At 39.6% G+C, this 26,360-nt stretch overlaps 2 protein-coding genes across 2 annotated transcripts in view; one reads left to right on the forward strand and one right to left on the reverse strand.

Moving 5' to 3' along the window:
- The first annotated feature begins 18 nt into the window (after positions 1-18).
- On the forward strand, positions 19-13,712 carry LOC133102835 (cytochrome c oxidase assembly protein COX15 homolog). The gene is made up of 9 exons (XM_061207946.1): positions 19-185; positions 1,403-1,593; positions 3,637-3,759; positions 4,052-4,238; positions 6,404-6,571; positions 8,622-8,703; positions 10,628-10,782; positions 12,318-12,431; positions 13,363-13,712. Exons 1-9 carry the CDS (start codon positions 96-98, stop codon positions 13,492-13,494), a joined length of 1,242 nt encoding a protein of 413 aa, XP_061063929.1. The 5' UTR covers positions 19-95; the 3' UTR covers positions 13,495-13,712.
- Positions 11,225-26,360, reverse strand: part of ENTPD7 (ectonucleoside triphosphate diphosphohydrolase 7) — a 61,635-nt gene continuing 46,499 nt past the window's right edge. Inside the window, exon 14 of the transcript XR_009703024.1 lies at positions 11,225-11,720. The gene's annotated coding sequence lies outside the window, so the exon portion shown is untranslated. The remainder of the gene's footprint in view (positions 11,721-26,360) is intronic.

The raw sequence follows: 26,360 nt of genomic DNA on the forward strand, positions 1-26,360 counted from the left end.
CTGCGTGACCCGGTAGTGCTTCTCCAGTCGGTGGCGGAGAAAGGAGACCAGGGAGTGCAGGAGTGTGGAGGTGGCAGTTGTGCACTGTTCATAGTATGCAGCGATTACTCTTTCCGCCCTTGAAGGCAGTGATGGGGAGCCCGTGTCTCCGGCTCTTGATTCCTGGGGCGGCGCCTAGAACACAGGTACCGCACAGCAGCGGACTGAGTCGCGGAAGCTGGCATGGGGTGAAAGGGCCAGGACAGAGATAATAGATTCTCACACGTCACGTTTCCGTAGCTCCTTGGAGTTCACGACGCATTTACTTATGTCTAGGGCCCCTGAGTTCGGATCCGGACTTACCACTTAGTAGCTGTGGGCTATTAGCCAAGTTGGGTAACCTTTCTGTGCCTCAATTTATTCATCTGCAAAATGGGGATAATAGCACCTACTTCATAAGGGTTGTTGTATTAAATAATTTAATATACATAGAGGCTTAGCACATAGTAAAAGCTCAGTGATTTTTACCCATATATTTGATTTTTGCTCAAAGCTCCCGGGTAGTCAGGTTAGGGACTATAACCCCATTCTACAGAGAAAAGTAAATTGAGGCTTAACTTGTCTAAAGTTACTTAGTTAATTAGAAGCAGGATAGGGAAAACATGGGTGTTTGGACTCTTAGGGATAGAGTCAGGAGAGGGCGTCTATTCGCTGAACTAATAATTATTGCGTGATTAATATGTGTTAGGAACTGGGAAGCAAAAGATAAAATGCCAAAAGTTTCCTGCCTTAGAGGAAGTCACAGTTCATTCATTTGTAACTGATTTGTCAAATCTTTATTAAGGTCTTGTTATGTAAGGGAACTGTGTTTGAAACGAAGTTTGCAAGAGGGAAAGAGCCAGACTGACTAGACATTGCTGTCCCACAGCTCATAGCTTAGTGGGAGATGGAGACAAACCTCTGTGTACTGAATGGTACATTACAGTGTGTGATGGAGAGGTATAGTGTGCTGGGAGAGTGACCTGTTGCAGATGTGAGGGAGTCTGGGAATACTTCCTAGGGGAGGTGACATCTAAGCTGAGATCTGCAGTAGATATTATCAGTCAGGGGACCAGTAGTGCCCCGGTCAGAGAAAAATCATATTTAAAGACCCATAGGAGAAAGAAAATAATCCGTATTTAGGTGTAGAGTTAAGTCTGGGGGAAATATGCAGAGACCAGAAGGTTCAGGTGGTGTGGGGATGGATTGGAGGCAGTTGGGGGTGGATGTAGTCCAGATAAGAGATGATGATTTACCAGGGCAGTGGCAGTGGAAATGGGGCCATTCAGGGTACTCCACACCAGACAGAGATTGAGTGTGAGTAGCAGTGGAGTGAAGCCTTTCCCTCTTTCTCCAGTTGTAATTTGTCTGTCTTGATCCTTAGTGTGGTTGCAGCTGTGGGATCAGGCGCCCCTTGAGGCCAGGGCAATACAGCACCATCTCTGAAGTAGCTTTGCAACCTGGAAGGGGTACAGTGTCCCATCCTTCAAAGGCTGCTGAGCGGGTGGTGGGCCGATGGCTCCTGGTCTGCAGTGGAACAGTGGCTGGAGCAGTTATTCTTGGTGGAGTAACTAGGTGAGTAGTTTGTTCATAGTGAGTCAGCTATTTGAGTCATCATTAAAGTGCAGGATGATGGAGGGGGAAGGGACCTTAGAAATCATTTAATCTAGCTCCCTCATTTTACGTATGCAGAAACTGAGGCCTACAGAGGGAACAGGTCTGATGGCTTGCCCAGCCCTAGAACAGTTTAGGGTTTTACTAGTAGAAGCCCTTTATAAAGACTGGTTCAGGTTTTACCTCTTAGCTGTACATTGTTTGTGTATATTTCCCCCTACAATCAGAGTTCAAATTTGTCACAAAAATTTTTGTACAGTTTGTTTGAATTAAGTGCAGATAAGTTCCATACCTCTCAGTTGGTTCCTATGCATGCCTCTTAGGTCTCTTTAAATCTATAAAGAGATTTTGTAGATTTGGATTCTACTCCCTCCACCTCTCCCACCCCCTTTGCAGTTTTTTTGTTGTTGAAGAAACCCAAGTCATTTGTCCTTTTGGAGTTTCTCACAGTCTAGATTTTGCTGATTGCATACTTACGTTGTTTAATATGTTCCATTGTCCCCTGTATTTCCTGTAAACCACTTGTTGCTTGATCAGATTCAGGTTGGGGGGCAGGGGGCAAAATACTTCATAGGTGATTAGAACATTCATAAATATCTGGTGTCTATTAGAGATGTCAACAGCCATTGATGATCATTGCCTAAATCCATTATTTCACTAGAGTTGCAAAATTGTAATAGGTATTTTATTAGCTCAACTATAAAGAGAAACTTTCTCTCATCATCAGTTTGGTTATCCTAAGGTACAATGTGTTAGGAAAGGCAAGATAAACACTTGATTCCTTTCCTTTTATTTACCAATTTTCAAAATAAGAAATTGGTTCCCAAGCACTCTCCAAAGGTGACCAATAAAGTGAGTTTTTAAGTATTAGGAGCTCCTAGTTTTAAATATATTTGATATGTTTCAATCCATTGTACTGAGATTTGCCCAAATTGTCCCATCTTTAGTCAGTGGGAACCTCTTCAGACTGGCTCCAGAGTCTTTTTGACAGGACCCTAGTAACCTTTGATTCCTTGCTTTCTGGATAAGATGTTCCAGGCTTGTCTTGTACATTTCCTGCCTCAGACCAGAAATCAGCTTTTTTACTTTTGGAGCCCTGACCCCTTTTGGTGAAAATACTTTATAGTGTTAATAAAGTATGTGCTCCTCAAATTCTCTCCACATTCCCTGTGCCCTTATTTCAAAATACCTATGTGTTATATAGGCTGTTATGGGAAACTGCAACAAATTTGAGTTGTATTGTCTTTAAATTCACTCAATAACCTAAACCGATTTATATCTGTAGCAGTCTCTTCTCCCTGTGTAAATGATATTGGTTGAGGCTTCCCTGGTGGTGCAGTGATTAAGAATCTGCCTGCCAGTGCAGGGGGCACGGGTTTGAGCCCTGGTCCAGGAAGATCCCACATGCCGCGGAGCAACTAAGCCCGTGCGCCACAACCACTGAGCCTGCACTCTAGAGCCCGCAAGCCACGACTACTGAGCCCGCATGCCACAACTACTAAGCTTGCGTGCCTAGAGCCCGTGCTCCGCAACAAGAGAAGCCACCGCAATGACAAGCCCGCGCACCGCAACCAAGAATAGCCCCCGCTCGCCGCAACTAGAGAAAGCCCGTGTGTAGCAACGAAGACCCAATGCAGCCAAAAAATTAATTAATTAATTAAAATAATAAAATAATATTGGTTATGCATTTAGGACACATTTCTTTCGTCTAAGGGTTGGTTTTATCTGTCAAGGAATGCTAGTGAAAGAAGTAAGGAGAGTTTAATGAAATAGAACAAGGAGTAAAGAAATTTGTACCTGATAGCAGCTCCTTCTGACAAAATTCTAAGCAGTGAGAAGAGAGCAAGTTGTCGAAAGAAGAAACGATGAAACGATGTGTTTACCTTTATAGGGGTCAAGTTTAGATCCACTTGCTGCTGTAAACCATTTATGAATAATCCAGTGTGGTGCACATACATATACACACTCAAATTTAATACACTCCAATTTCTTTCCTATCTTAAGGTTGACAGAGTCTGGCCTCTCAATGGTAGATTGGCATTTAATAAAGGAGATGAAGCCACCTACAAGCCAAGAAGAATGGGAAGCAGAATTCCAAAAATATCAGCAGTTTCCAGAATTTAAAATGTAAGTATTATAGAAAATCGGGTAAACTTCCCAGTAGGCCCACGCAATCTTTTGCTTATTTAAGCATTTCAGAATGTTTAGGTTCCATTATTTTTCGATATTTGGTTCAGTTATGTTTAGCGAGCTCCCTACTCTAGAAACCTCCAATTCCAAAGTGATTCTGAGGTGGCCGATGAGGAAGAGGGCAGACCAGTCAAGCTTTAAAACCAAGAATGTTCCTGCATTCTATCAGGAAATAAAAATTAGATGAACTTTTTTCTCTTTCTTATTTTTGACGTCCCTTTTCACCCAGCTTGAATCATGATATGACGTTGGCAGAATTCAAGTTCATCTGGTACATGGAGTACTCACACCGAATGTGGGGTCGCCTTGTAGGCCTCGCATACATCCTGCCTGCTGTCTACTTTTGGAGAAAGGGCTGGCTCACCCATGGCCTGAAAGGACGTGTTCTTGCCCTCTGTGGTTTAGTTTGCTTCCAGGTGAGATTTACTCAAGTTTGGGGAACCAGAGATGTTCTCAGGAGCCTCCAAGTTGGCATTGTTTTTAATGAAGTAATCTTTGAAACAGTGTAACAAAGTGGGTAAGAGCATGGATTTTAGTGTCACAGGCCTGGTTTCAAGGCCCAGCTCTGTCACTTAGTAGGGCATGTTGTCTAACCTCTGTAGGCTGTGCTTTCCTTACCTGTAAATGGGGATAATCATAGAACCTACCGCTTAGGTTCTGTGAATATTCAGTGAGATCATGCATGTAAAGTACTTAGAGTAGTGCCTGGAATCAGTAAGCACTCAGTAAATATGTTTTTATGTCACAAGAATTAGAGTTTCTTTTCCATCATGGCTCTCTTCCTGGGTTCTTGTATCCTCCCTTTTTCTAACTTGCCTGCTCTAAGGGGAAGTGGGATCCCTATGCTAGAATGGCTATAGAAGCAAATAGGGAAATTCCAGAAGAGAGAAACATTCTGTGGGATGAAGAATCTTAGAATACAGATGTAGCTGAGAGCTGAAAGTATAAATGGTGATTAAAATTATATAAGTTGAACTTCTCTCTTTTCTTAAGGAAAAGAGCTTTGAATGACTCCCACAGTTCAGGGGTTAGGGAAGCCTGAGAGCCAAGGAAAGGAGTGTTAGAGAAGACACATGTGAGTATTTGGGTCAAGGTATACAGGCCCTAAGGGAGAGTCTCAGAGCATCAAAGAAATACCAAAATTTGATCAGGAGGAAGCTAATTGGTTGATTTAACTCAAAGTGGTAAGAATACGAACCAATGAAAAGGAATTAAGGAGGGAGATGGAAGAGACAAAATAGAGGCGATAGAAAAAAGATAATAAACAGTTAGACATTAATAAAAATCTAATAGAAACAAGGGCGGATTGGTGAAACAAAGTGAAAGTTTGTTTCAGAATTAAAAAGAAAAATAAAACCCACTTAAGATAGACTTCCAGGGAGGCAAAAATTTGAAGATGGCAAGATAGGATTATGGGAGGAGGAAAGTGAGGGCTGGCAAATCACACTGTATACTCCCTCATCTTCCAGTGTCCTGTGCAGATGAAATCACGATAATTAGAACATCTAGGGTAGTCGTGAAGGGGGAAAGAAATACCCAAAAACACTTCCTGAGGAGTATATATTTAGAAAAGGTGGGATTCTCCCACCTCTTTAACATGATTATTCTATTGGCTGGGGAGGGTCGGGGTGAAAGGGTACCTTATCTGATATGACTAGAACTGACAGTTGTTTGGTTACTTGAAAAAGTCAGTTAAAACAGGGAATCATAGAATAATAATACATACCTTAAACTTTTCAACTTAAACATGTACTTTCATTACCATTTTTTTAAAAGGGGAGTAGAAATTTAGACACTTGCAAACCAATTTGCCTGAAAAGCCTTATAGATTTTTTTTTTTTAATAAATTTATTTATTTATTTATTTATTTATTTTTGGCTGTGTTGGGTCTTCGTTTCTGTGCGAGGGCTTTCTCCAGTTGCGGCGAGCCAGGGCCACTCTTCATCGCGGTGCGGGCCTCTCACTGTCGCGGCCTCTCATTGAGGAGCACAGGCTCCAGATGCGCAGGCTCAGTGGTTGTGGCTCACGGGCCCAGTTGCTCCGCGGCATGTGGGATCCTTCCAGACCAGGGCTCGAACCCGTGTCCCCTGCATTAGCAGGCGGATTCTCAACCACTGCACCACCAGGGAAGCCCAGCCTTATAGATTTTTATGACTTCCCCCCAAACCTTTATAATTGTCTTTTTCCACCTAACATGACAGTAATTGTTTTTAAGCAGTTATCTTTGTCAGGTTTCTCCAAAGCATCTAGTTTTTGTAAAATCAGCTGTCTTTTTACTTTCATATTTCACTGGTTTACATAATGTTAAATTATGCCAAGTATTTGTAAGCTTTTGCCCAAATACACTTTTGTGTACTTTTCTATATTTGGCTTCTACTTCAATAAAATGTTATTCTAAACAGTGGTGAAGTATTTTTGGTGCTGTATGTGGAAATTGGGTAGGTCTCGATTCCTGGAATACTGGGGATATGGGAGGGTATGGAAAGGAAGAGTTAGGTAGGAGTACTCACTTTCTCAGAGAGTAAAGTTGAATAAACAGCTTCAACCTTGTTTTGTTTGCCTCTTCTCTTTTTGGTTGCAGGGCCTGTTGGGATGGTATATGGTGAAAAGTGGCTTAGAAGAGAAACCAGATTCCCATGACATCCCTCGGGTCAGTCATTACCGCCTCGCTGCCCACCTGGGATCGGCCCTTGTGCTTTATTGTGCCAGCTTGTGGACCTCACTCTCACTGCTGCTACCTCAGCACAAGGTGAAGTCAGTCTGTATTGTTTATCACATCTGTACAGATGCTGACAGGGTCAGAGAAATGGAAATTCTGGTACTAATGGGAAGTTATTTGTCAAAATGCATGCATTGCCTTAGTAACACCTATCAGTTTTACCAGAAGCTAGATATAACCAAAGTTTAGAGAAACATTGAACTTTGGAACTCTGGATAGCTTTGGGATGGCAAAGTAAAAACTGCAATTATTCTTTTGGGCTGGAGCAGCTTATTCAAAAGAGAATTAGTATAGGTGCCAAATATTTTGTCAGCATTGCCTATCAAGAAAGATGAAAAGATGAATTTTAGAAAAAGAAGGAAAGAGTACCAACAACAAGAGATACCCCAACCACTTTACTTCTGACTCCCAGAGGGATGATGGATGGAGAGGTGAGGAAGACCAGAACAAGAGCTATTTGTGGACCTTTAGTTGTGTACAAGAGCGACGTTGAGTTGTTTGTTCTTTATGTGGGGGCCCTACAATTCAGCAAATCTAACAAAATAGTAAACCGTAGTGATCTTGCTTAAAAGTATTTTCTCTGTATGCTGATTAAAGGAAAACACTAGGTATTTTTAAAATGAGTATTATTTTAGGTATTAAAGTCATGGTTGGCCTGGATAACCTGTTCATGGAGTGAAGTTTAGGATGATAGTAGGACTTTTAAATAGAATCATCCAGTAGGTACTTGGAGCCAGCGGTCTGGATCCCAATAAGGACAGGAGATGTTGACTTGGCAGTCATCCCACAGGGAAGCCAGGTGGGGCTGAAACATTGGTATGGCAGATAATCCACACCTGAGTAGTTCCTGTTCTTCTTACTTTCAAAGCCAGACTTCTAAAATGAATTGACTACATCTGTAGCTGTACATCCTGACAACCCATTCTTGTTTTCCAATTCTTGTCATCTGGCTTCCCCACCCACCCCTATATATACCCAGCCACACATTCACCTCCACACTTATACACATGCCCACACTCTTCTAAATACTCTCTACCGAATGGTACTCTTAAAGGTTACCAATGACTTTTTAATTATTAATTGTTTTTCTCTTTTTGTTTATTTATATTCTGCACTAATTACAGAAAGGATTTGAAATGCTAGTCAACCACATAGAACTGTGCTGTCCAGCACAGTAGCTACTAGCCACATGTGGCTATTTAAATTCTAATTAAAATTAAATAAAATTAACTTTATATAAACAAACTTGTTATCGACTTAAACTTTAAATAAAATTAACTTTTTAAAAAATTTTCAGTTGCTCTAGCCTCATTTTAGATCCTCATTAGCCACATATTGGACAGCACAGATAATAGAACATTTCCATCATCACAGAAAATTCCAATGGACAGTGCTGATATACTGTCCTACAAAATCTTAGTAATGATGCCTAACTCTTCACATACTAGATTGTAAATCATTTGAGGGCAGCACTCTGACTTTCCTTTGTATCTTTATGGTTATCTGTGTATAAAGTTCTTACTAAATATTTGTTGATTAACTGATTATTATTACAAGTTGGCTACAGTAAAAATAAAAACAAATTTTGGCTTTACCCAAAACACTAAATGCAAGAATCTCCACTCTAGGCATTTTATGCAGTTTTGATTCTGATTATATTTGCTAAACATGAATTATTACACACAGCATGAAAATCCAGTTCTGTACCTTAAGTCACATCACTTTAACCATGGTGAAGTATTTTCCAGTGAACAATGCAAATCATTCAGTTACTGAACAGATATATATTGAATACCTATATGCCAACTACTGGGCTAGGATTACTATAATAAGCAAGTCAGATGGCAGTTCCTGCCTTCACAAAACTTACAAGATAGCAGGGAAGACAAATAGTAAATGTATAAATTTAATAAAATTTAGATAGAATAAAATAGAATATCTGCTGGGAGTACTTAACCTAGTCTAGGGCTCAGAGAAGATCTGAACTCAGATTGTCTCTGGGGTTTGGCCTTGGAGATCTTTGCTGCCTTTCATAGTTCCTGCAGTCAGTTTATCTGTGCGATTTTCTTTTCTTATTTAGTTGCCTGAAACGCGTCAACTCCTGAGGTTGAGACGATTTGCTCATGGAACTGCAGGCCTGGTGTTCCTTACGGCTCTCTCAGGTAGGACTCTTCTTATCAAAGATGGCCTAGCTTCATTCCACATTCAGGTGGTATTTCTTGCCTAATGCTTTCCTCCTGTATCTTCATATTTCCTTTTCATACCTGCCTCTATCATATACCACCATCTTCATCCTCTTGCTTTTTATTCCTTCCTCCCTTCCCCAAATCCTGCTTTCCAGTTAGTTGAACAAAAATATTGAGTATCTACCTGGATCCAGACTGTCTAGGTTCATATCCTGGCTTTACCACTTGTGAACTACATGACCTTGGACAAGCTATGTAACCTCTCTGGGCCTCATGACCTCATCTATAAAATGGGGAAGATGATAATAGTTTGAGTAATATATGTGAAGTGCTTAGCACCTCACATGTAGCAAAGGCTATGTAAGTGTTAGCTGTTGTTATTATATAAACATTATTCTTCTTATTATTATTTTTGGTTGCGTTGGGTCTCTGTTGCTGTGTGTGGGCTTTCTCTAGTTGCGGCGAGCAGGGGCTACTCTTCGTTGCGATGCGTGGGCTTCTTATTGCAGTGGCTTCTCTTGTTGCAGAGCATAGGCTCTAGGAATGCGGGCTTCAGTAGTTGCAGCACGTGGGCCCTAGAGCGCGCGGGCTTCAGTAGTTGCGGTGCGCAGGCTGTAAGGCGCGTGGGCTTCAGTAGTTGTGGCTCATGGGCTTAGTTGCTCTGCAGCATGTGGGATCTTCCTGGAGCAGGGATCGAACCCATGTCCCCTGCATTGGCAGGCAGATTCTTAACCACTGCGCCACCAGGGAAGTCCCGACATTATTGTTACTATTACACTACACCAAGATGGGTCAGACAAAAGCCTGTCCTCAAAGATGGCCTTAGGTGGGGAGTTTACTGGGGCAAAGAGACTAACACAGATCTTTATCATTCTTTAAATCACACCTCTACCTCTCTTACTCTGGAACTGCCCTATACAATTATCAGTAGTCTCATGTGACTATTTAAACTTAAGTTACTTAAAAGTAAATAAAATTTAAAGTTTACTTTCTCATTCACATTAGCCACATTTCAAGTGCTCAGTAGCCACATGTGGGTGGCTAGCAGCCATTGTATTGGATGGATGACAGATATAGAACATTTCCATCATCTTAGAAAGTTTGATTGGACAGCACAGCTCTAAATAAAACCATCAAACCAGTGATCCACCCAAACCTCCTCCCCTTTTTTTGGTGGAAGAACATGAATTTTGACTTTATAAATGCCATTTATAAAAATAAGGAATGTGATTTAACATACCTGAATCTTTGATCATAAATAATGGATCAGTCATCCATTAAATTCATGGATACCTTCTTTGTGTGTTTACCCAGGATTTAGTTTATAAGATTTTTTTGAGCACTTGAGGAAGACAGATAATAAACAACAAAACATAACATGTCAGATAATGTTTGGTGCTTCGAAGAAAAATAAAGCAAGATAAGGGGATAGAGGTGGGGTGGGGGAGTGCTATCTTATGCAGTATAGGATAACTGGGGAGATCTCTTTGATAAGGTGACATTTGAGTGGAGACTTGAGGAAGTGAAGGAGTAAATTAACTAGTTCCAGAATAGATGAGTAGTTCTCAGTTGGGGAGGTAAGCAGGACATCACAATCACTAAGGGAACTTTTCTAAACTAATATGCCTCCTCTAGAGCTTCTAGTCTAACCCTCTAGGGGAGGCATGCCAGCATCTTGGGGTGGGAATAGGTAGGGATGCAGGGTTTTTTTGGGTTTTTTTTTAAGTTTCCATGGTGACTGTGATATATATTCCCTGTTTGAGAACCTGTGCTATTGATCTTTCTATTCTGACTATTCCTTTTGTCTAACTCTGGGATAATAGACATTTTCTATGTCAGAACTAGTATTTGATCTCTTCTTTCTTTCATTTTAATAAATACTTTTTACCTTGGAATACAGGGGCTTTTGTGGCAGGGCTGGATGCTGGGCTTGTTTACAACTCCTTCCCCAAGATGGGAGAATCTTGGATCCCAGAGGATCTCTTTACCTTCTCCCCTCTCCTGAGGAATGTTTTCGAGAATCCCACCATGGTGCAGTTTGATCACCGGATTCTGGTAAGTCTGGCTGGTGGTTACTGGCTACTAAGCACAGGGAGCCTCTTACAGGCTCTGCGGTGTCTGAAGCACTGATGGCAACACTGAGATGGTAGAGTGGGAATTAGATTTCCTTTTCTTTTTAGAAGAAATTTAGTACCAGTTTTCTGATGTGACGTTTTTGTCTTAATTACCCACACCCCTCTAGCCAAATTCTGACTTTCAGGATACTGCCACCTTCTAAAAGTTCAAATATGCCTTTTGTCATCTGGCAAATGATAACTCCCCTCAATCCTGCACATGCATTGGAGAGTCATTTTAGCAAAAATGAGGCTGAGTAGAGAAGAGAGTACAAAGACAGTGGTTGCTGAACACACAGCTGTCAGGGCTGAACCAAGACCCCAAGGAGCTAAGAGCATCATAAATACTCATTTTATTTAAGCTAATATTTATTAAGGGCCTGCTATAAGATCAGCTTGGTGGCCTGGGCACGATAAATTGGAGCAGGGAAAGATCAGCAGCAAGGAGACCCGGGAGAAGCAGTAGTGCTATTGTAGTAATGCCGTGAGAGTGATGGGGTTCAGGGCTTAATGGTGGGACTGGGACTTGAGAAGAATGGTGAATCTGAGAGAGGTTGTAGGGAATAGAAGACTGGCTGCAGGAATAAAGGTAAAGAAGGATCAAAGGAGATCCCAGAGTTTCTTCTGTGGCATGTTTAAAACACACCAGCAGAAATGGGACTATTGGAATGAGTGTTGAGCTAGAGACAGAGGATGTCATCAGACTGAGGTACGTTGAATGTGAGATGGTAGTAGTGCACCCAGAGAGAGGCCCAGGGGCCTCATATCCAGATGGGATGCTGGAGCTTGGGCAAGTTACCTTGTGTGGGCTCAGTCCCCACTGCCACACAGCATTTTGGAATAAGTCAAGTCTGGTTGAAACTGTCATCGTGGACAGCTCTGAAAAGGAAAAGAAATGCAATTGGTATAGAAAATGATAGAAGAACATTCTGCTTGACATCATGGAAGGGGGATGGAAACCCTCCTGCCAGCTGCAGACTCTCTTTCTGAAGAGGTGGAAATGAAAAGGAGACTTCAGATCATTTTCAGCCCTAGCTGGCAGCACCACCACCTCCTCTAGTCACAGCCCAGGGAAACAATAACCCTCATGTGCTGGTGTTAGCCCTGTTTTAAAAATACAGGATTGGAGTAGAGATAAAATTAGGGATAAGGATGAAAAGAATAATTTAAAAACTGAGGGCCACACCTGGGGGACACCCACATTGGAAGGTGGATAAGATTGCTGAGAGTAAGTGTGTATAAAGTGGTACGTGCAGAAACTTTAGGTGGAGCCATGCCTGGTTGGCATTGAAGTGGCAAACAGAAGAGGAGCATGGAAGAAGCTGAGGAGGAGTAATCAGGTGGTTCTCTGCCTGGGAGGGGAAAGTGCTTAGTGGTTATTCAGTGGATCTGGAGGAGTTACCTATAAGGTGAGCAGAAACCAGGAGGGTGGGACATTTCTTCCTGGCACTTGATGAGACTCTTTCCACCCTGCAGGGAATCACTTCAGTTGCTGCCATTACAGCACTCTACTTCCTCTCCCGGAGAATTCCCCTTCCTCGAAGGACCAAGATAGCAGCAGTGACTCTGCTAGCTTTGGCATACACACAGGTATAAACCACTTCTTTTTGTTCTGAAGGTGTCCCCAAAACAAAATTTAAAAAGAAAGGTGACAGGCTAGGAGAAAATATTTTCAATATTTATAGTAGACTAAAAGGTTAACAACCAGAAAATAAAATAAGTAAAGGATATTAATACACAATTCTCACAAGAGGAATGATGAATGGCCAATAAATATGAAAAGCTGTTTAGCCTCACCTATGATCAGAGAGGAACAAATTAAAGCAATGTGTGCCATTTTGTACCTGTCAGATTGGAAAAAAATGAAAAAAAAAAAAAGGTAAGCAGATATTGGCATGGGTATAGGAAAATGGATACCTTTGTATATTCTTAGCGAGAGCATGAGTTGGTACAGCTCTTTTTAGTGGGCGTTTGGCAATATCTTTTGAAGTGTTAAATGTTTAATCCTTTCATCAAGCATATTAACTTATTAATGCCTGCCCTGTCCAAGGAAATTCATTGTGGAATTACTATGATAGTGAAAAATTGGAAACAGCCTAAATAAACATCTATGGTATATCCATACTGTGGAATACTGTAGTGTAGTTTAAAATAATAAGATCTCAAGACATACATTAAGTGAAAAAAAGCAAGTGACAGAACAATATATTTTTTTAAAAGCACCAAGCTGTTTTTCTATAAACATGTATACAAAAGTATAGGTGTGTAGAAACTGATAACAGTGGCTACCTTTGGGGAGGAGAACTGGGCTAGATGAAGGATAATTAAAGGGAATTTTAGGTTTATCTAATTTGTTTGAATTTCCTTTGTTGTAAGTCTACTTGTGAAATTTAACAATATAGTTTTTAATGTTCTGATGGGAGAATGTGGAGGATTTGTGTATCTGGTTATCCATGCCAGTCATTTCAGCTCTGAATATGTGGTTCCTACTTGGCTTACTGCTTTCTTTCCTTTGTAACAGGTGGGCTTGGGCATTAGCACTCTGCTGATGTACGTCCCAACTCCTTTGGCTGCCACTCACCAGTCGGGCTCCCTGGCTGTGCTCAGTGTTGCCCTTTGGCTCATGAATGAACTCAGAAGAGTCCCAAAATAATTCTCAAGGATCAGCTTCCTAGGACTGAAACTGTGCTTTTGAGAGATTATCAGAGAACACAAGAACTTGAGCTTTTCTGAGAGGATTACCTTGGCATACCAAGTGGTTTCCGAATTGGTCAAGTTATATAAATTGTTTGCCTGTTTTTGGGACGGTCACTGAATCAAGAAAGTCATTAAGTATGGTTATGCTGAAGGTTCCTTTTTAAATCCATTACTTTTTGTGTTGAAAATCGGATTTAATGTAGAGAAAGAATTGTCTGTCATTTGCTTCTTAACAGGCTCTGTCTCAGGTTTCTTAAATGTTGACAAGCTGTTGGTTCTACATGCATAATTTCTGTCTCCTTGACCTCCTGAGTCCTGGATTCTGCCTATGTAGAAATTCTTTATGGTCTCAACTTCACGTCCATCACGTAAAGATTCAAAGGGATAGATTGGCGTACCCTAAAGTAGCCAGATAGATAGCCTTCAGCAAGAAATAGCTGCTGTCTTCTAGTGTTCTGATTTTCAAAACTGGGGAAAGCACTAACCTAGTTCCTCCTGAGATAGGGCTGTTACATTACTAGGTGAGATGAATGGAATACAGTATAAATCAGTTCCTGAAAGGGTTTCTCAACAGCCTCATGGATAAGAAAAATATGGCCTTGATGGTGTAGTACATGGACATCTATTCAGGTATTTAAACAAATTGTTGATTAATGAATGTGTGATTTTGGCCTCTTGATATTTCACAGGGCTCTTATTCAACTTTATTTTTTAAATCAGCAATTTGAATGAAGGCATCAGAAAGATCTGAGAGTGGAGCAACCCAACATTGCTGATGTAATAGAAGACAATTACAACTCAAAACAGTTCCAGAGTGGCACCATCAAGATGAAATTAAACAGCTCATAAATGTAGCATCTTCATTTAAATTATAAATAGCTTATATAAATTTGGGGTAGAGAAAACTGGCTTATCATTTCGTATAAAAAAAGACTTAGGGGAGGGACTTCAGTTGGACACAGGCTCGACATGAACCAGCCATGTGATGACACTGATAAAAATTAGTGGTGTTTCAGATTTTATCAATAGAAGTGTCACAGCCATGGTCAGAAGACCTCAATGCAAATGCTGCATTTCACTCTGGGTACCACATTTTTTAAGGAGGATATACATCCAGACAAAGGGACCAGGATAGTGAGGAGTCCAGAACGTGTTCCACACAGGGACTACTTGAAGGAACTAGGGGTATTCAGCTGGAGGAGAACGTTCAGAGAGAAAACAAGAACGCTGCCTTTGAGAAGTTGAAGCCCCTTCATGCAGAAGAAGGAATGAGCTTCCTTTGTGCTGCAGAGCTGGGAGCAGTAGGTGAAAGTTGCAGAAAGTTAGTTTTTAGTTTTGTAGAAGGCAAGAGTCAGTTGGACCAAATCAAATGCCCACTAGGGTCAGGCTGGTGCCAACTGGCAAACTGGAGAGCAGGTGCCTGAATAAGGGACTACACTACTGCTGAGTGCTGGCCTCTTGCTGCTCCGCAGGTCCAGAGTTGTCAGATCTGATTTTTCAAAGAAACTAAACATCCAGATTTTTATGTGAATGCTCTCAAGTGTTTTAGAACATTATGCAGGCTAAACAGATCTGGGAGCCATAAATGACCTAAGATTTGCCCCTGTACAATTGCTGGACTAATGATCTCAGTTCCTTTTCAACTCCAATATTCTCTGGGTTTCAGTGTGACCAACGACAGTGTATCATTCTCAAATGGTTCTTAGCAAAATAGAATTAGTCTTTGATTCTTAAAAAATCCTGCTCCCTGGAGCTGGTTCCCAACTTCTCTCATGTTAGAATCTTTCAGAATCCTATCCCCAGCCTCAGCCAAGACCAATTAAATCACAATCTCTGAAAGCAGTAATAAGCGAGTTCCCCAGGTGATTCTGATGTGCAAATTTTGTGAACCACTGCCCAAGCCTTAGTAGCCTAGTTACCTTAGAAAGTTTTGACCAGTTTATTCCCATTCCCTCCAAATTTCCACCCCACCCTATCTCATTTAATCTGCTTTGTTGATCCTGTTAGTGTGCTAATGGGCTATCACCTCTTCTAGATAGAATTCTCTAAAGAAGGGGAGCTGCAGTCACGGGGGCACGTTGCCATACCATCATCTCCTGATACCCAAATTAAGGTTGTTCTTAGTTAATAACTGAGTCTGCAGAGGGCAGCCTGATCCAACTCAAAGAACCACATGCTAATGCTGCTACTGTTTCCTCCAAAAAAGTAGCACTGAATGAATTAAATAAGTAAGTTGCAGATGTTTTACTTCATTGTTTCTTTTATTAAAGACGAGTAAGTTTGGAAAAACAGATCTGGTTGCATTGAGTGATATAACTGTATTATGCCCATCTATGAGCTCCTGGTGAATGGATATTATCTGAATTATTTTTGTTTGCATTATTCCCAGCACCAGACACATACCAAATATTGCATGAATGAATGGAAAATGGATGATTACAAACTGATGTCCCAGACACTGCTTTCAAAATAAGTCATCATACCTAGAAGATGAAATTAATTTCCCTTAATATTTTCAGAAGTCTCTCTCAACAATTCTGTCAGTTGTTTTTAAAACATCAAAGGAGATTACTACACCTGGCTTTCTTAATCAACCCAGAATATCTTTGTCTTTAACTTAGACTGACAAATGCTGTCCATTTTGGCAAGGGTAATAATTAGCCACTGCCTAAAGTGATGCTGGCTGCAAAGACCAACACTGATGATCATAATAGGATAACCAGTTTATCTTCAGCAATCCTTCCAGTCCTGGCATGAATGGTGGGTTGTCTACTGGCATATATAACATATATACCCATGTCCCTGCGTAAGAATGCATCCCCTCTCTAATATGCATTGCACATTTTGTTCAACACTGATTTAACAGTATTTATCAGAATTTCAAGAACTGTTCAGCAAAACTATTATTTAATGTGAATAATAGTTTTTAGAAACAACTACTAGATGTCTAAACTATGTTTTTTTAGAAAAACATACAAGCTTAGCAACCCCCAAAAGTGATGCCATGCAGGCAGCCTTTGGTTTTTTAAAGCAAAAGGAGTTTTTAGTTGTGAACCATAATATGTCTTTCAACACTGCAGGATCCAATGCTCAAGGCAGAAATCATGGAGGAGACAAGGCATATACTTCAGGACTGCAACTAAAGGGGAATTGTAGGATAAGAATTTCAAACACAACATAATGACAAATTCCAGAAATCAAAGTGTTTGGGATCCTTGCTCGCAGAGAAAGATTTTTATGAAGCTAATTAGGGCCAGAGCCTTCACCATCAGCAGTCTTTACAGGCTAAACTCTGGCAGGTGCTCTGTAGGAGGGGCTGCTTAGGAAAGTAGCAGGGCTACTTTACACTGGAGAAGTGGAGAGTGGAGAGGAGTGGTAGGCTGCCACAGGGCATATGAGTGGCTGCACTACTTAAAAAGGAGAGGCTCAGCTTGCCTGAAGTGATGCATACGTGGCTATAATCATCCTGTGATCCTGAAATTTTTTTCAATTTTGGTCTTTATAAAAATGGCAAGCAACGGTTGAATACATTTTAAAAGTAGAAAGCCCTTTAAAAGTATGGGTAATGATTCCATTTTACAAATAAAATGGTATTATTGCTCAGACTTCCAGAGAAACAAAATGGTCAATGGATGTATCCTCCTCTGTCCCTCTAATAATGGTACTGAGAAATAATGAAATATTAGGGGGAAAAGGAAACGTGTAATAATACAAGGGAAGTGTATTCGGATATTAAAAAAAGAGTCCTCATTTTTTAACAAATATATTTTGTAATACCAACAAATCCTCACAAGTTTGTCAGAGCACATGGCCCTAGTGGCAGGACTATGAAATTAGCATAACCTGAGACTAGTTTGGGAGAATTTGAAACATTTGCTGCTACTTCTACCTTAATTCTTAATTCCAACTGAAGTTTCATCACATACCACAGCAAAAAGGGAAATTAGATGCTAGTTCTGAATTCGTTTGAAAAGTTTAAAAACAGCAAGAAGAAACAGCACTCTGTTTCTGTAAGGGAGTCTAGGAACTGTCCAATAATTACAACCAAGTTCCTTAATGAGGTAGCTCTAATAAACATTTATATCTTAAATAATTTAGATTGTAACCATAACATGAATTGCTTGGATGCTGTGGTTAAGAAAATTATACAAAATTAAGCAAATTGTTTCAAAAAGAGATGTCTAAAATTTTAAATTATTGAAAGAAATAAAGAAGCTAGAATGGATGTAGTGAAAACCTGATACTATTTCTAACAAAGCATTTCTTTCATATTTTATTCCTAAATGTGAGCAATCACCAAGGAATATCAGAAGCAGTTATAAAGATTGCGCCTGGTTAGTTGCAGTCAGCTGTATTATATATATTGTGTTGAAACACACAGTCTTGCAAGAAGATTCCATCAATAATCATTTCATTGTATTACTACTGTTCTGGGTGTCAATTTCATCATCTGTAAAATCATGGGGATTAACCAGAAATCTCTAAAGTCTCAGCTTTAAAAAGCTCATTTTCTGGAGATTGGTTTAAGATGGCGGAGTAGAAAGATGTGCTCTCACTCCCTCTTGTGAAAGCACCAGAATCACAGCTAACTGCTGAACAATCATCGACAGGAAGACACTGGAACTCACCAAAAAAGATACCCCATACCCAAAGACAAAGGAGAAGCTACAGTGAGACGGTAGGAGGGGCACAATCACAATAAAATCAAATTCCATAACTGCTGGCTGGGTGATTCACAAACTGGAGAACACTTATACCACAGAAGTCCACCCACTGGAGTGAAGGTTCTGAGTCCCACGTCAGGCTTCCCAACCTGGGGGTCTGGCAACAGGAGGAGGAATTCCTAGAGAATCAGACTTTGAAGGCTAGCAGGATTTGATTACAGGACCTCGACAGGACTGGGGGAAACAGAGACTCCACTCTTGGAGGGCACACACAAAGTACTGTGTGCATCGGGACCCAGGGTAAGGAGCAATGACCCCATAGGAGACAAAACCAGACCTACCTGCTAGTGTTGGGTCTCCTGCAGAGGCGGGGGGTGGTTGTGTCTCACCATGAGGACAAGGACACTGGCAGCAGAAGTTCTGAGAAGTACTCCTCAGGGTGAGTCCTCCCAGAGTCCACCATTAACCCCACCAAAGAGCCCGGGTAGGCTCCAGTGTTGGGTCACCTTAGGCCAAACAACCAACAAGGAGGGAACCCAGCCTCACCCATCAGCAGACAAGCGGATTAAAGTTTTACTGAGCTCTGCCCACCAGAGCAACAGCCAGTTCTACCCACCACCAGTCCCTCCCATCAGGAAACTTGTACAAGCCTCTTAGCCTCATCCACCAGAGGGCAGACAGCAGAAGCAAGAAGAACTACAATCCTGCAGCCTGTGGAACAAAAACCACATTCACAGAAAGATAGACAAGATGAAAAGGCAGAGGGCTATGTACCAGATGAAGGAACAAGATAAAACCCCAGAAAAACAACTAAATGAAGTGCAGATAGGCAACCTTCCAGAAAAAGAATTCAGAATAATGATAGTGAAGATGATCCAGGACCTTGGAAAAAGAATGGAGGCAAAGATCGAGAAGATGCAAGAAATGTTTAACAAAGACTTAGAAGAATTAAAGAACACACAAACAGAGATGAACAATACAATAACTGAAATGAAAAATACACTAGAAGGAATCAATAGCAGAATCACTGAGGCAGAAAAACGGGTAAGTGACCTGGAAGACAGAATGGTGGAATTCGCTGCAGGGGAACAGAATAAAGAAAAAAGAATGAAAAGAAATGAAGACAGCCTAAGAGACCTCTGGGACAACATTAAATGCAACAACATTCGCATTATAGGGCTCCCAGAAGGAGAAGAGAGACACAAAGGACCGAAGAAAATATTTGAAGAGATTATAGTCGAAAACTTCCCTAACATGGGAAAGGAAATAGCCACCCAAGTCCAGGAAGCACAGAGAGTCCCATACAGGATAAAACCAAGGAGAAACATGCCGAGACACATAGTAATCAAATTGTCAAAAATTAAAGACAAAGAAAAATTATTGAAAGCAGCAAGGGAAAAATGACAAATAACATACAAGGGAACTCCCATAAGGTAAACAGCTGATTTCTCAGCAGAAACTCTACAAGCCAGAAGGGAGTGGCATGACATATTTAAAGTGATGAAAGGGAAGAACCTAAACCAAGATTACTCTACCCCGCAAGGATCTCATTCAGATTCGATGGAGAAATCAAAAGCTTTACAGACAAGCAAAAGCTAAGAGAATTCAGCACCACCAAACCACCTCTACAACAAATGCTAAAGGAACTTCTCTAAGTGGGAAACACAAGAGAAGAAAAGGACCTATAAAAACAAACCCAAAACAATTAAGAAAATGGTAATAGGAACATACATATCGATAATTACCTTAAACGTGAATAGATTAAATGCTCCAACCAAAAGACACAGGCTCGCTGAATGGATACAAAAACAAGACCCATACATATGCTGTCTACAAGAGACCCACTTCAGACCTAGGGACACACACAGACTGAAAGTGAGGGGATGGAAAAAGATATTCCATGCAAATGGAAATCAAAAGAAAGCTGGAGCAGCAATACTCATATCAGATAAAATAGACTTTAAAATAAAGAATGTTACAAGAGACAAGGAAGGACACTACATAATGATCAAGGGATCAATCCAAGAAGAAGATATAACAATTATAGACATATATGCACCCAACATAGGAGCACCTCAATACATAAGGCAACTGCTAACAGCTATAAAAGAGGATATCGACAGTAACAAAATAATAGTGGGGGACTTTAACACCTCACACCAATGGACAGATCAGTCAGACAGAAAATTAATAAGGAAACACAAGCTTTAAATGATACAATAGACCAGATAGACTGAATTGATATTTATAGGACATTCCATCCAAAAACAGCAGATTACACTTTCTCCTCAAGTGCGCATGGAACATTCTCCAGGATAGATCACATCTTGGGTCACAAATCAAGCCTCAGTAAATTTAAGAAAATTGAAATCATATCAAGCATCTTTTCTGACCACAACACTATGAGATTAGAAATCAATTACAGGGAAAAAAACGTAAAAACCACAAACACATGGAGGCTAAACAATACGTTACTAAATAACCAAAAGATCACTGAAGAAATCAAAGAGGAAGTCAAAAAATACCTAGAAACAAATGACAATGAAAACACGATGATCCAAAACCTATGGGATGCAGCAAAAGCAGTTCTAAGAGGGAAGTTTATAGCAATACAATCCTACCTCAAGAAACAACAAACATCTCAAATAAACAATCTAACCTTATACCTAAAAGAACTAGAGAAAGAAGAACAAAACCCCAAGTTAGTAGAAGGAAAGAAATCATCAACATAAGAGCAGAAATAAACGAAATAGAAACAAAGGAAACAATAGCAAAGATCAATAAAACTAAAAGCTGATTCTCTAAGAAGAAAAACAAAATTCATAAAACTTTAGCCAGACTCATCAAGAAAAAGAGGGAGAGAACTCAAATCAATAAAATTAGGAATGAAAAAGGAGAAGTTACAACGGACACTGCAGAAATACAAAGCATCCTAAGAGACTACTACAAGCAACTCTATGCCAATAAATTGGACAACCTGGAAGAAAGGGACAAATTCTTAGCTATAACCTTCCAAGATTGAACCAGGAAGAAATAGAAAATATGAACAGACCAATCACAAGTAATGAAATTGAAACTGTGATTAAAAATCTTCCAACAAACAAAAGTCCAGGACCAGATGGTTTCGCAGGTGAATTCTATCAAACATTTAGGGAAGAGCTAACACCCATCCTTCTCAAACTCTTCCAAAAAATTGTGGAGGAAGGAACACTCCCAAACTCATTCTATGAGGCCACCACCACCCTGATACCAAAACCAGACAAAGATACTACAAAAAAAGAAAATTACAGACCAATATCACTGATGAATATAGATGCAAAAATCCTCAACAAAATACTAGCAAACAGAATCCAACAACACATTAAAAGGATCATACACCATGATCAAGTGGGATTTATCCCAGGGATGCAAGGATTCTTCAATATACGCAAATCAATCAATGTGATACACCATATTAACAAATTGAAGAATAAAAACCATATGATCATCTCAATAGATGCAGAAAAAGTTTTGACAAAATTCAACACCCATTTATGATAAAAACTCTCCAGAAAGTAGGCATAGAGGGAAACTACCTCAACATAATAAAGGCCATATATGACAAACCCATGGCAAACATCATTCTCAATGGTAAAAAACTGAAAGCATTTCCTCTAAGATCAGGAACAAGACAAGGATGTCCACTCTCACCACTAGTATTCAACATAGTTTTGGAAGTCCTAGCCACGGCAATCAGAGAAGAAAAAGAAATAAAAGGAATACAAATTGGAAAAGAAGAAGTAAAACTGTCACTGTTTGCAGATGACATGATACTATGCATAGAGAATCCTAAAAATGCCACCAGGAAACTACTAGAGCTAATCAATGAATCTGGTAAAGTTGCAGGATACAAAATTAATGCACAGAAATCTTTTGCATTCCTATACACTAGTGATGAAAAATCTGAAAGAGAAATTATGGAAACACTCCCATTTACCACTGCAACAAAAAGAATGAAATACCTAGGAATAAACCTACCTAGGGAGACAAAAGACCTCTATGCAGAAAACTATAAGACACTGATGAAAGAAATTAAAGATGATAAAAACAGATGGAGAGATATACCATGTTCTTGGATTGGAAGAATCAATATTGGGAAAATGACTATATTACCCAAAGCAATCTACAGATTCAATGCAATCCCTATTAAATTACCAATGGCCTTTTTTACAGAACTAGAACAAAAAATCTTAAAATTTGTATGGAGACACAAAAGACCCCAAATAGCCAAAGCAGTCTTGAGGGAAAAAAAACGGAGCTGGAGGAATCAGGCTCCCGGACTTCAGACTATACTACAAAGCTACAGTAATCAAGACAATATGGTACTGGCACAAAAACAGAAATATAGATCAATGGAACAGGATAAAAAGCCCAGAGGTAAACCCACGCACCTATGGTCAACTAATCTATGACAAAGGAGGCAAGGATATACAATGGAGAAAAGACAGTCTCTTCAATAAGTGGTGCTGGGAGAACTGGACAACTACATGTAAAGGAATGAAATTAGAACACTCCCCAACACCATACACAAAAATAAACTCAAAATGGATTAGAGACCTAAATGTAAGACCAGACACTATAAAACTCTTAGAGGAAAGCATAGGAAGAACACTCTTTGACATAAATCACAGCAAGATCTTTTGTGACCCACCTCCTAGGGTAATGGAAATAAGAACAAAAATAAACAAATGGGACCAAATGAAACTTAAAAGTTTTTGCACAGCAAAGGAAACTACAAACAAGATGAAAAGACAACCCTCAGAATGGGAGAGAATATTTTTTTTGAGAAAATACTTATTTTTGAGAAAATATTTTTGCAAACGAATCAACAAAGGATTAATCTCTAAAATATATAAACAGCTCATGCAGCTCAATAGTAAAAAAACAAACAACCCAACCCAAAAATGGGCAGAAGACCTAAATAGACATTTCTCCAAAGAAGACATACAGATGGCCAAGAAGCACATGAAAAGCTGCTCAACATCACTAATTATTAGAGAAATGCAAATCAAAACTACAATGAGGTATCACCTCACACCAGTTAGAACGGGCATCATTAGAAAATCTACAAACAACAAATGCTGGAAAGGGTGTGGGGAAAAGGGAACCCTCTTGCACTGTTGGTGGGAATGTAAATTGATACAGCCACTATGGAGAACAGTATGGAAGTTCCTTCAAAAACTAAAAATAGAATTACCATATGACCCAGCAATCCCACTACTGGGCATATACCCAGAGAAATCCATAATTCAAAAAGACACATGCACCCCAATGTTCATCACAGCACTATTTACAATAGCCAGGATATGGAAGCAACCTAAATGCCCATCGACAGATGAATGGATAAAGAAGATGTGGTACATATATACAATGGAATATTACTCAGCCATAAAAAGGAACAAAATTGGGTCATTTGTAGAGACGTGGATGGATCTAGAGACTGTCATACAAAGTGAAGTAAGTCAGAAAGAGAATAACAAATATCGTATATTAACGCATATATGTGGAAACTAGAAAAATGGCACAGATGAACTGGTTTGCAGGGCAGAAATTGAGACACAGATGCAGAGAACAAACGTATGGACGCCAAGGGGGGAACGTTGGGGGTGGGTGGTGGTGGTGGGATGAATTGGGAGATTGGGATTGACATGTATACACTAATATGTATAAAATGGACAACTAATAAGAACCTGCTATATAAAAAAATAAATAAAATAATTCAAAAAAAAAAGTAATCTCTAACCAATAGTCCTAGCACTTTCATAGAATTTTTTATCATATAAGCACATTACAAAAATCAGCAAATAAGTCAAACAAGTAAAAATGTAACTCTAGGAAGCTAAAGATGTTTATTTTGTAAAACTTCACCAGTTGGGATAAACAGGGAAAGAGAGACCAATCTGAGTTGGTTGAAAGTATGAATCATGGCATATTTTAATGTGATTTGAACTGGGATTTCAAAGTGTTCACAGGTAGAGTTTCTTAAGCACTGATTTCAATAAATAAGAATTGTCAGTAGCGTAAAAAAAAAAAGAAATCTCATTTTCTGAAATTGATGTATGATGATTGCTTTTGGAAAGTCCATTCCCACCAACCATAATGTCAGGGACTATGGATAAAGTAGGAAATGACCACTGGTTCTTCTGGGCAGCCTGATCTTCTAAACCAAAGGCCACAATCCTCTTACTGAAACTACTGTATCACTTCTCTACCTTCTCTGCCTTTAGTTCCTTAGGCCAGTTTTTCTCCCTTTGGAACTGGCCTCAGATCATCTTGTCCAGCCATCTTGTTTTATAGATGAGAAATGAACCAGAGAGGGCAGGTGACTTGCCTGGGGTACCAGAGCTACTTAATGACAAAGCCAGGGCTAAAATCCAAATCTGCTGTTTGGAAGCCTGCTGTTCTTTGCCCTAAATCACACCACGCACTTGTCTTTCACCCCTGACAAAAAGCAGAACACAAAACTATGAGAATAGGGGTGAGGGGGGCATCTAGATAATACCAGTGAGAAGTTATTGTATCTCAAAAATATAAATATGGAGGTGATAATAAATGTTAATGCCTAAAATGACTAGCTTAGCAAGTGTATGACTCAACCACATTTTAATAATCACTGCCTAAGGCCTCTGAAGTTAAAGAAAGCACTTAGGCTGAGGAGAGCAGAGGCAGAATACTTTGGATAACATTAGAAGAATAAATACAAGGTTGGGGGAAGTGCCTAAAATTTCCTAGACCAAGGAAAATCAATTCAAGGAGCTAAGGTACAGACAGAAAGATGGTATAATTTGGCTTAGAATTAACTGCAACTTAAGTGAATGTAATGCCAAATAATTGGGCATTATACATATTTTTATTATGTTCTCATGATAAGAATTCAGAGAAAAGTGATAGGCTGTGCCAACATAAAGAATAATAAAGCCTCACTCCTATAAGCCACTGTCTTGACTTTGACGTTTGTGACCTATCTCAGTAATTAAAGCACTGAAACAGTTCAGGTTCATTGCTGCTGTTATAAGGAAGACTGCTTGGTAAGATTCAAAGGAACCAGTGGAATGTGAATTTTATGAAATCATAATTATTTTCACATGAGAACCGCTCAAAATGAAGAAATGCAAATAGAAATCTTTAAAACTCTTTAAAAACTGAGGGCAAAAACAGGGGTAGAGGGAAGATAGACAGTCTGATTCTATAAGTAAGAATATTTCATTTTGAGAAAGTAATATATATAATTGGCCCTCAGCAAGGGATAAATGGCTTCTGTTTCTAGCTAATGAGATTTGATTTAAAACTTTTAATTGGGAAAATGGAAGAAGCTCAGGAACCAGAACCAAGAGCAAATACTCAGTTTTTCTGAGGGGTATGACAAAAATTCGTCCTTCTTATTTTTATACCATGGAACTCTAAGATGCCTTACTCACTGGAGTAGACAAGCCTAGATCCTATAATATTAAAATAATAAAAGGATATAACACTAAAAAAATTCAAAGACTAATTAAAATAAATTAAGAAATACATTTATATGGAAAAAATGATAAACAGGTATCCTGAGTTTCTCAACTATAAAAAGAACACAATAATCTGAAAGGTTATTATGATGAGCAAATAATATACATAAAATTCTTAAAGATGTATCTGGTACACAATAAGTGCTTTGCAAATGGTAGCTATTATCATAGCCAGGATGAAGAATAACTTTTGAGCTAATTAGATTGGACTAATCACCACCTCCTCCATGTTTCAGTTTCATTCTGAGCATACAAATGTGATCACTGTTAGCCAACTAGGCAGCTTTTGAGATCTTTGACTAGATCACACAAGAAAACCAAAAATAGTATTTGGAAACCAAGGTGAGGGGAAAAGAGTTAACCTGAGGAGGCAATGGCTAGCAAAACATATTATGACATTATTTATAAGCAGCATTCATAAGGCAAGGGGTCACGCACAGTACAAAGATAAGAAGTCAAAGAAAATCAAGGCAATTTAGAAATCTTAAAAATTAAAGGAAACTGCTGTGACATAAGCCCTAATGAAAAGTAAAAAGTACTTCCAAAGGAACCTGTAAGACTCTTTGCTGGAACCATTTTTATCTAATTTGAAAACAATTCAAGACTCATGATCT

This window comes from Eubalaena glacialis, chromosome 1, assembly GCF_028564815.1.
Source record: "Eubalaena glacialis isolate mEubGla1 chromosome 1, mEubGla1.1.hap2.+ XY, whole genome shotgun sequence".
NCBI lineage: Eukaryota > Metazoa > Chordata > Mammalia > Artiodactyla > Balaenidae > Eubalaena > Eubalaena glacialis.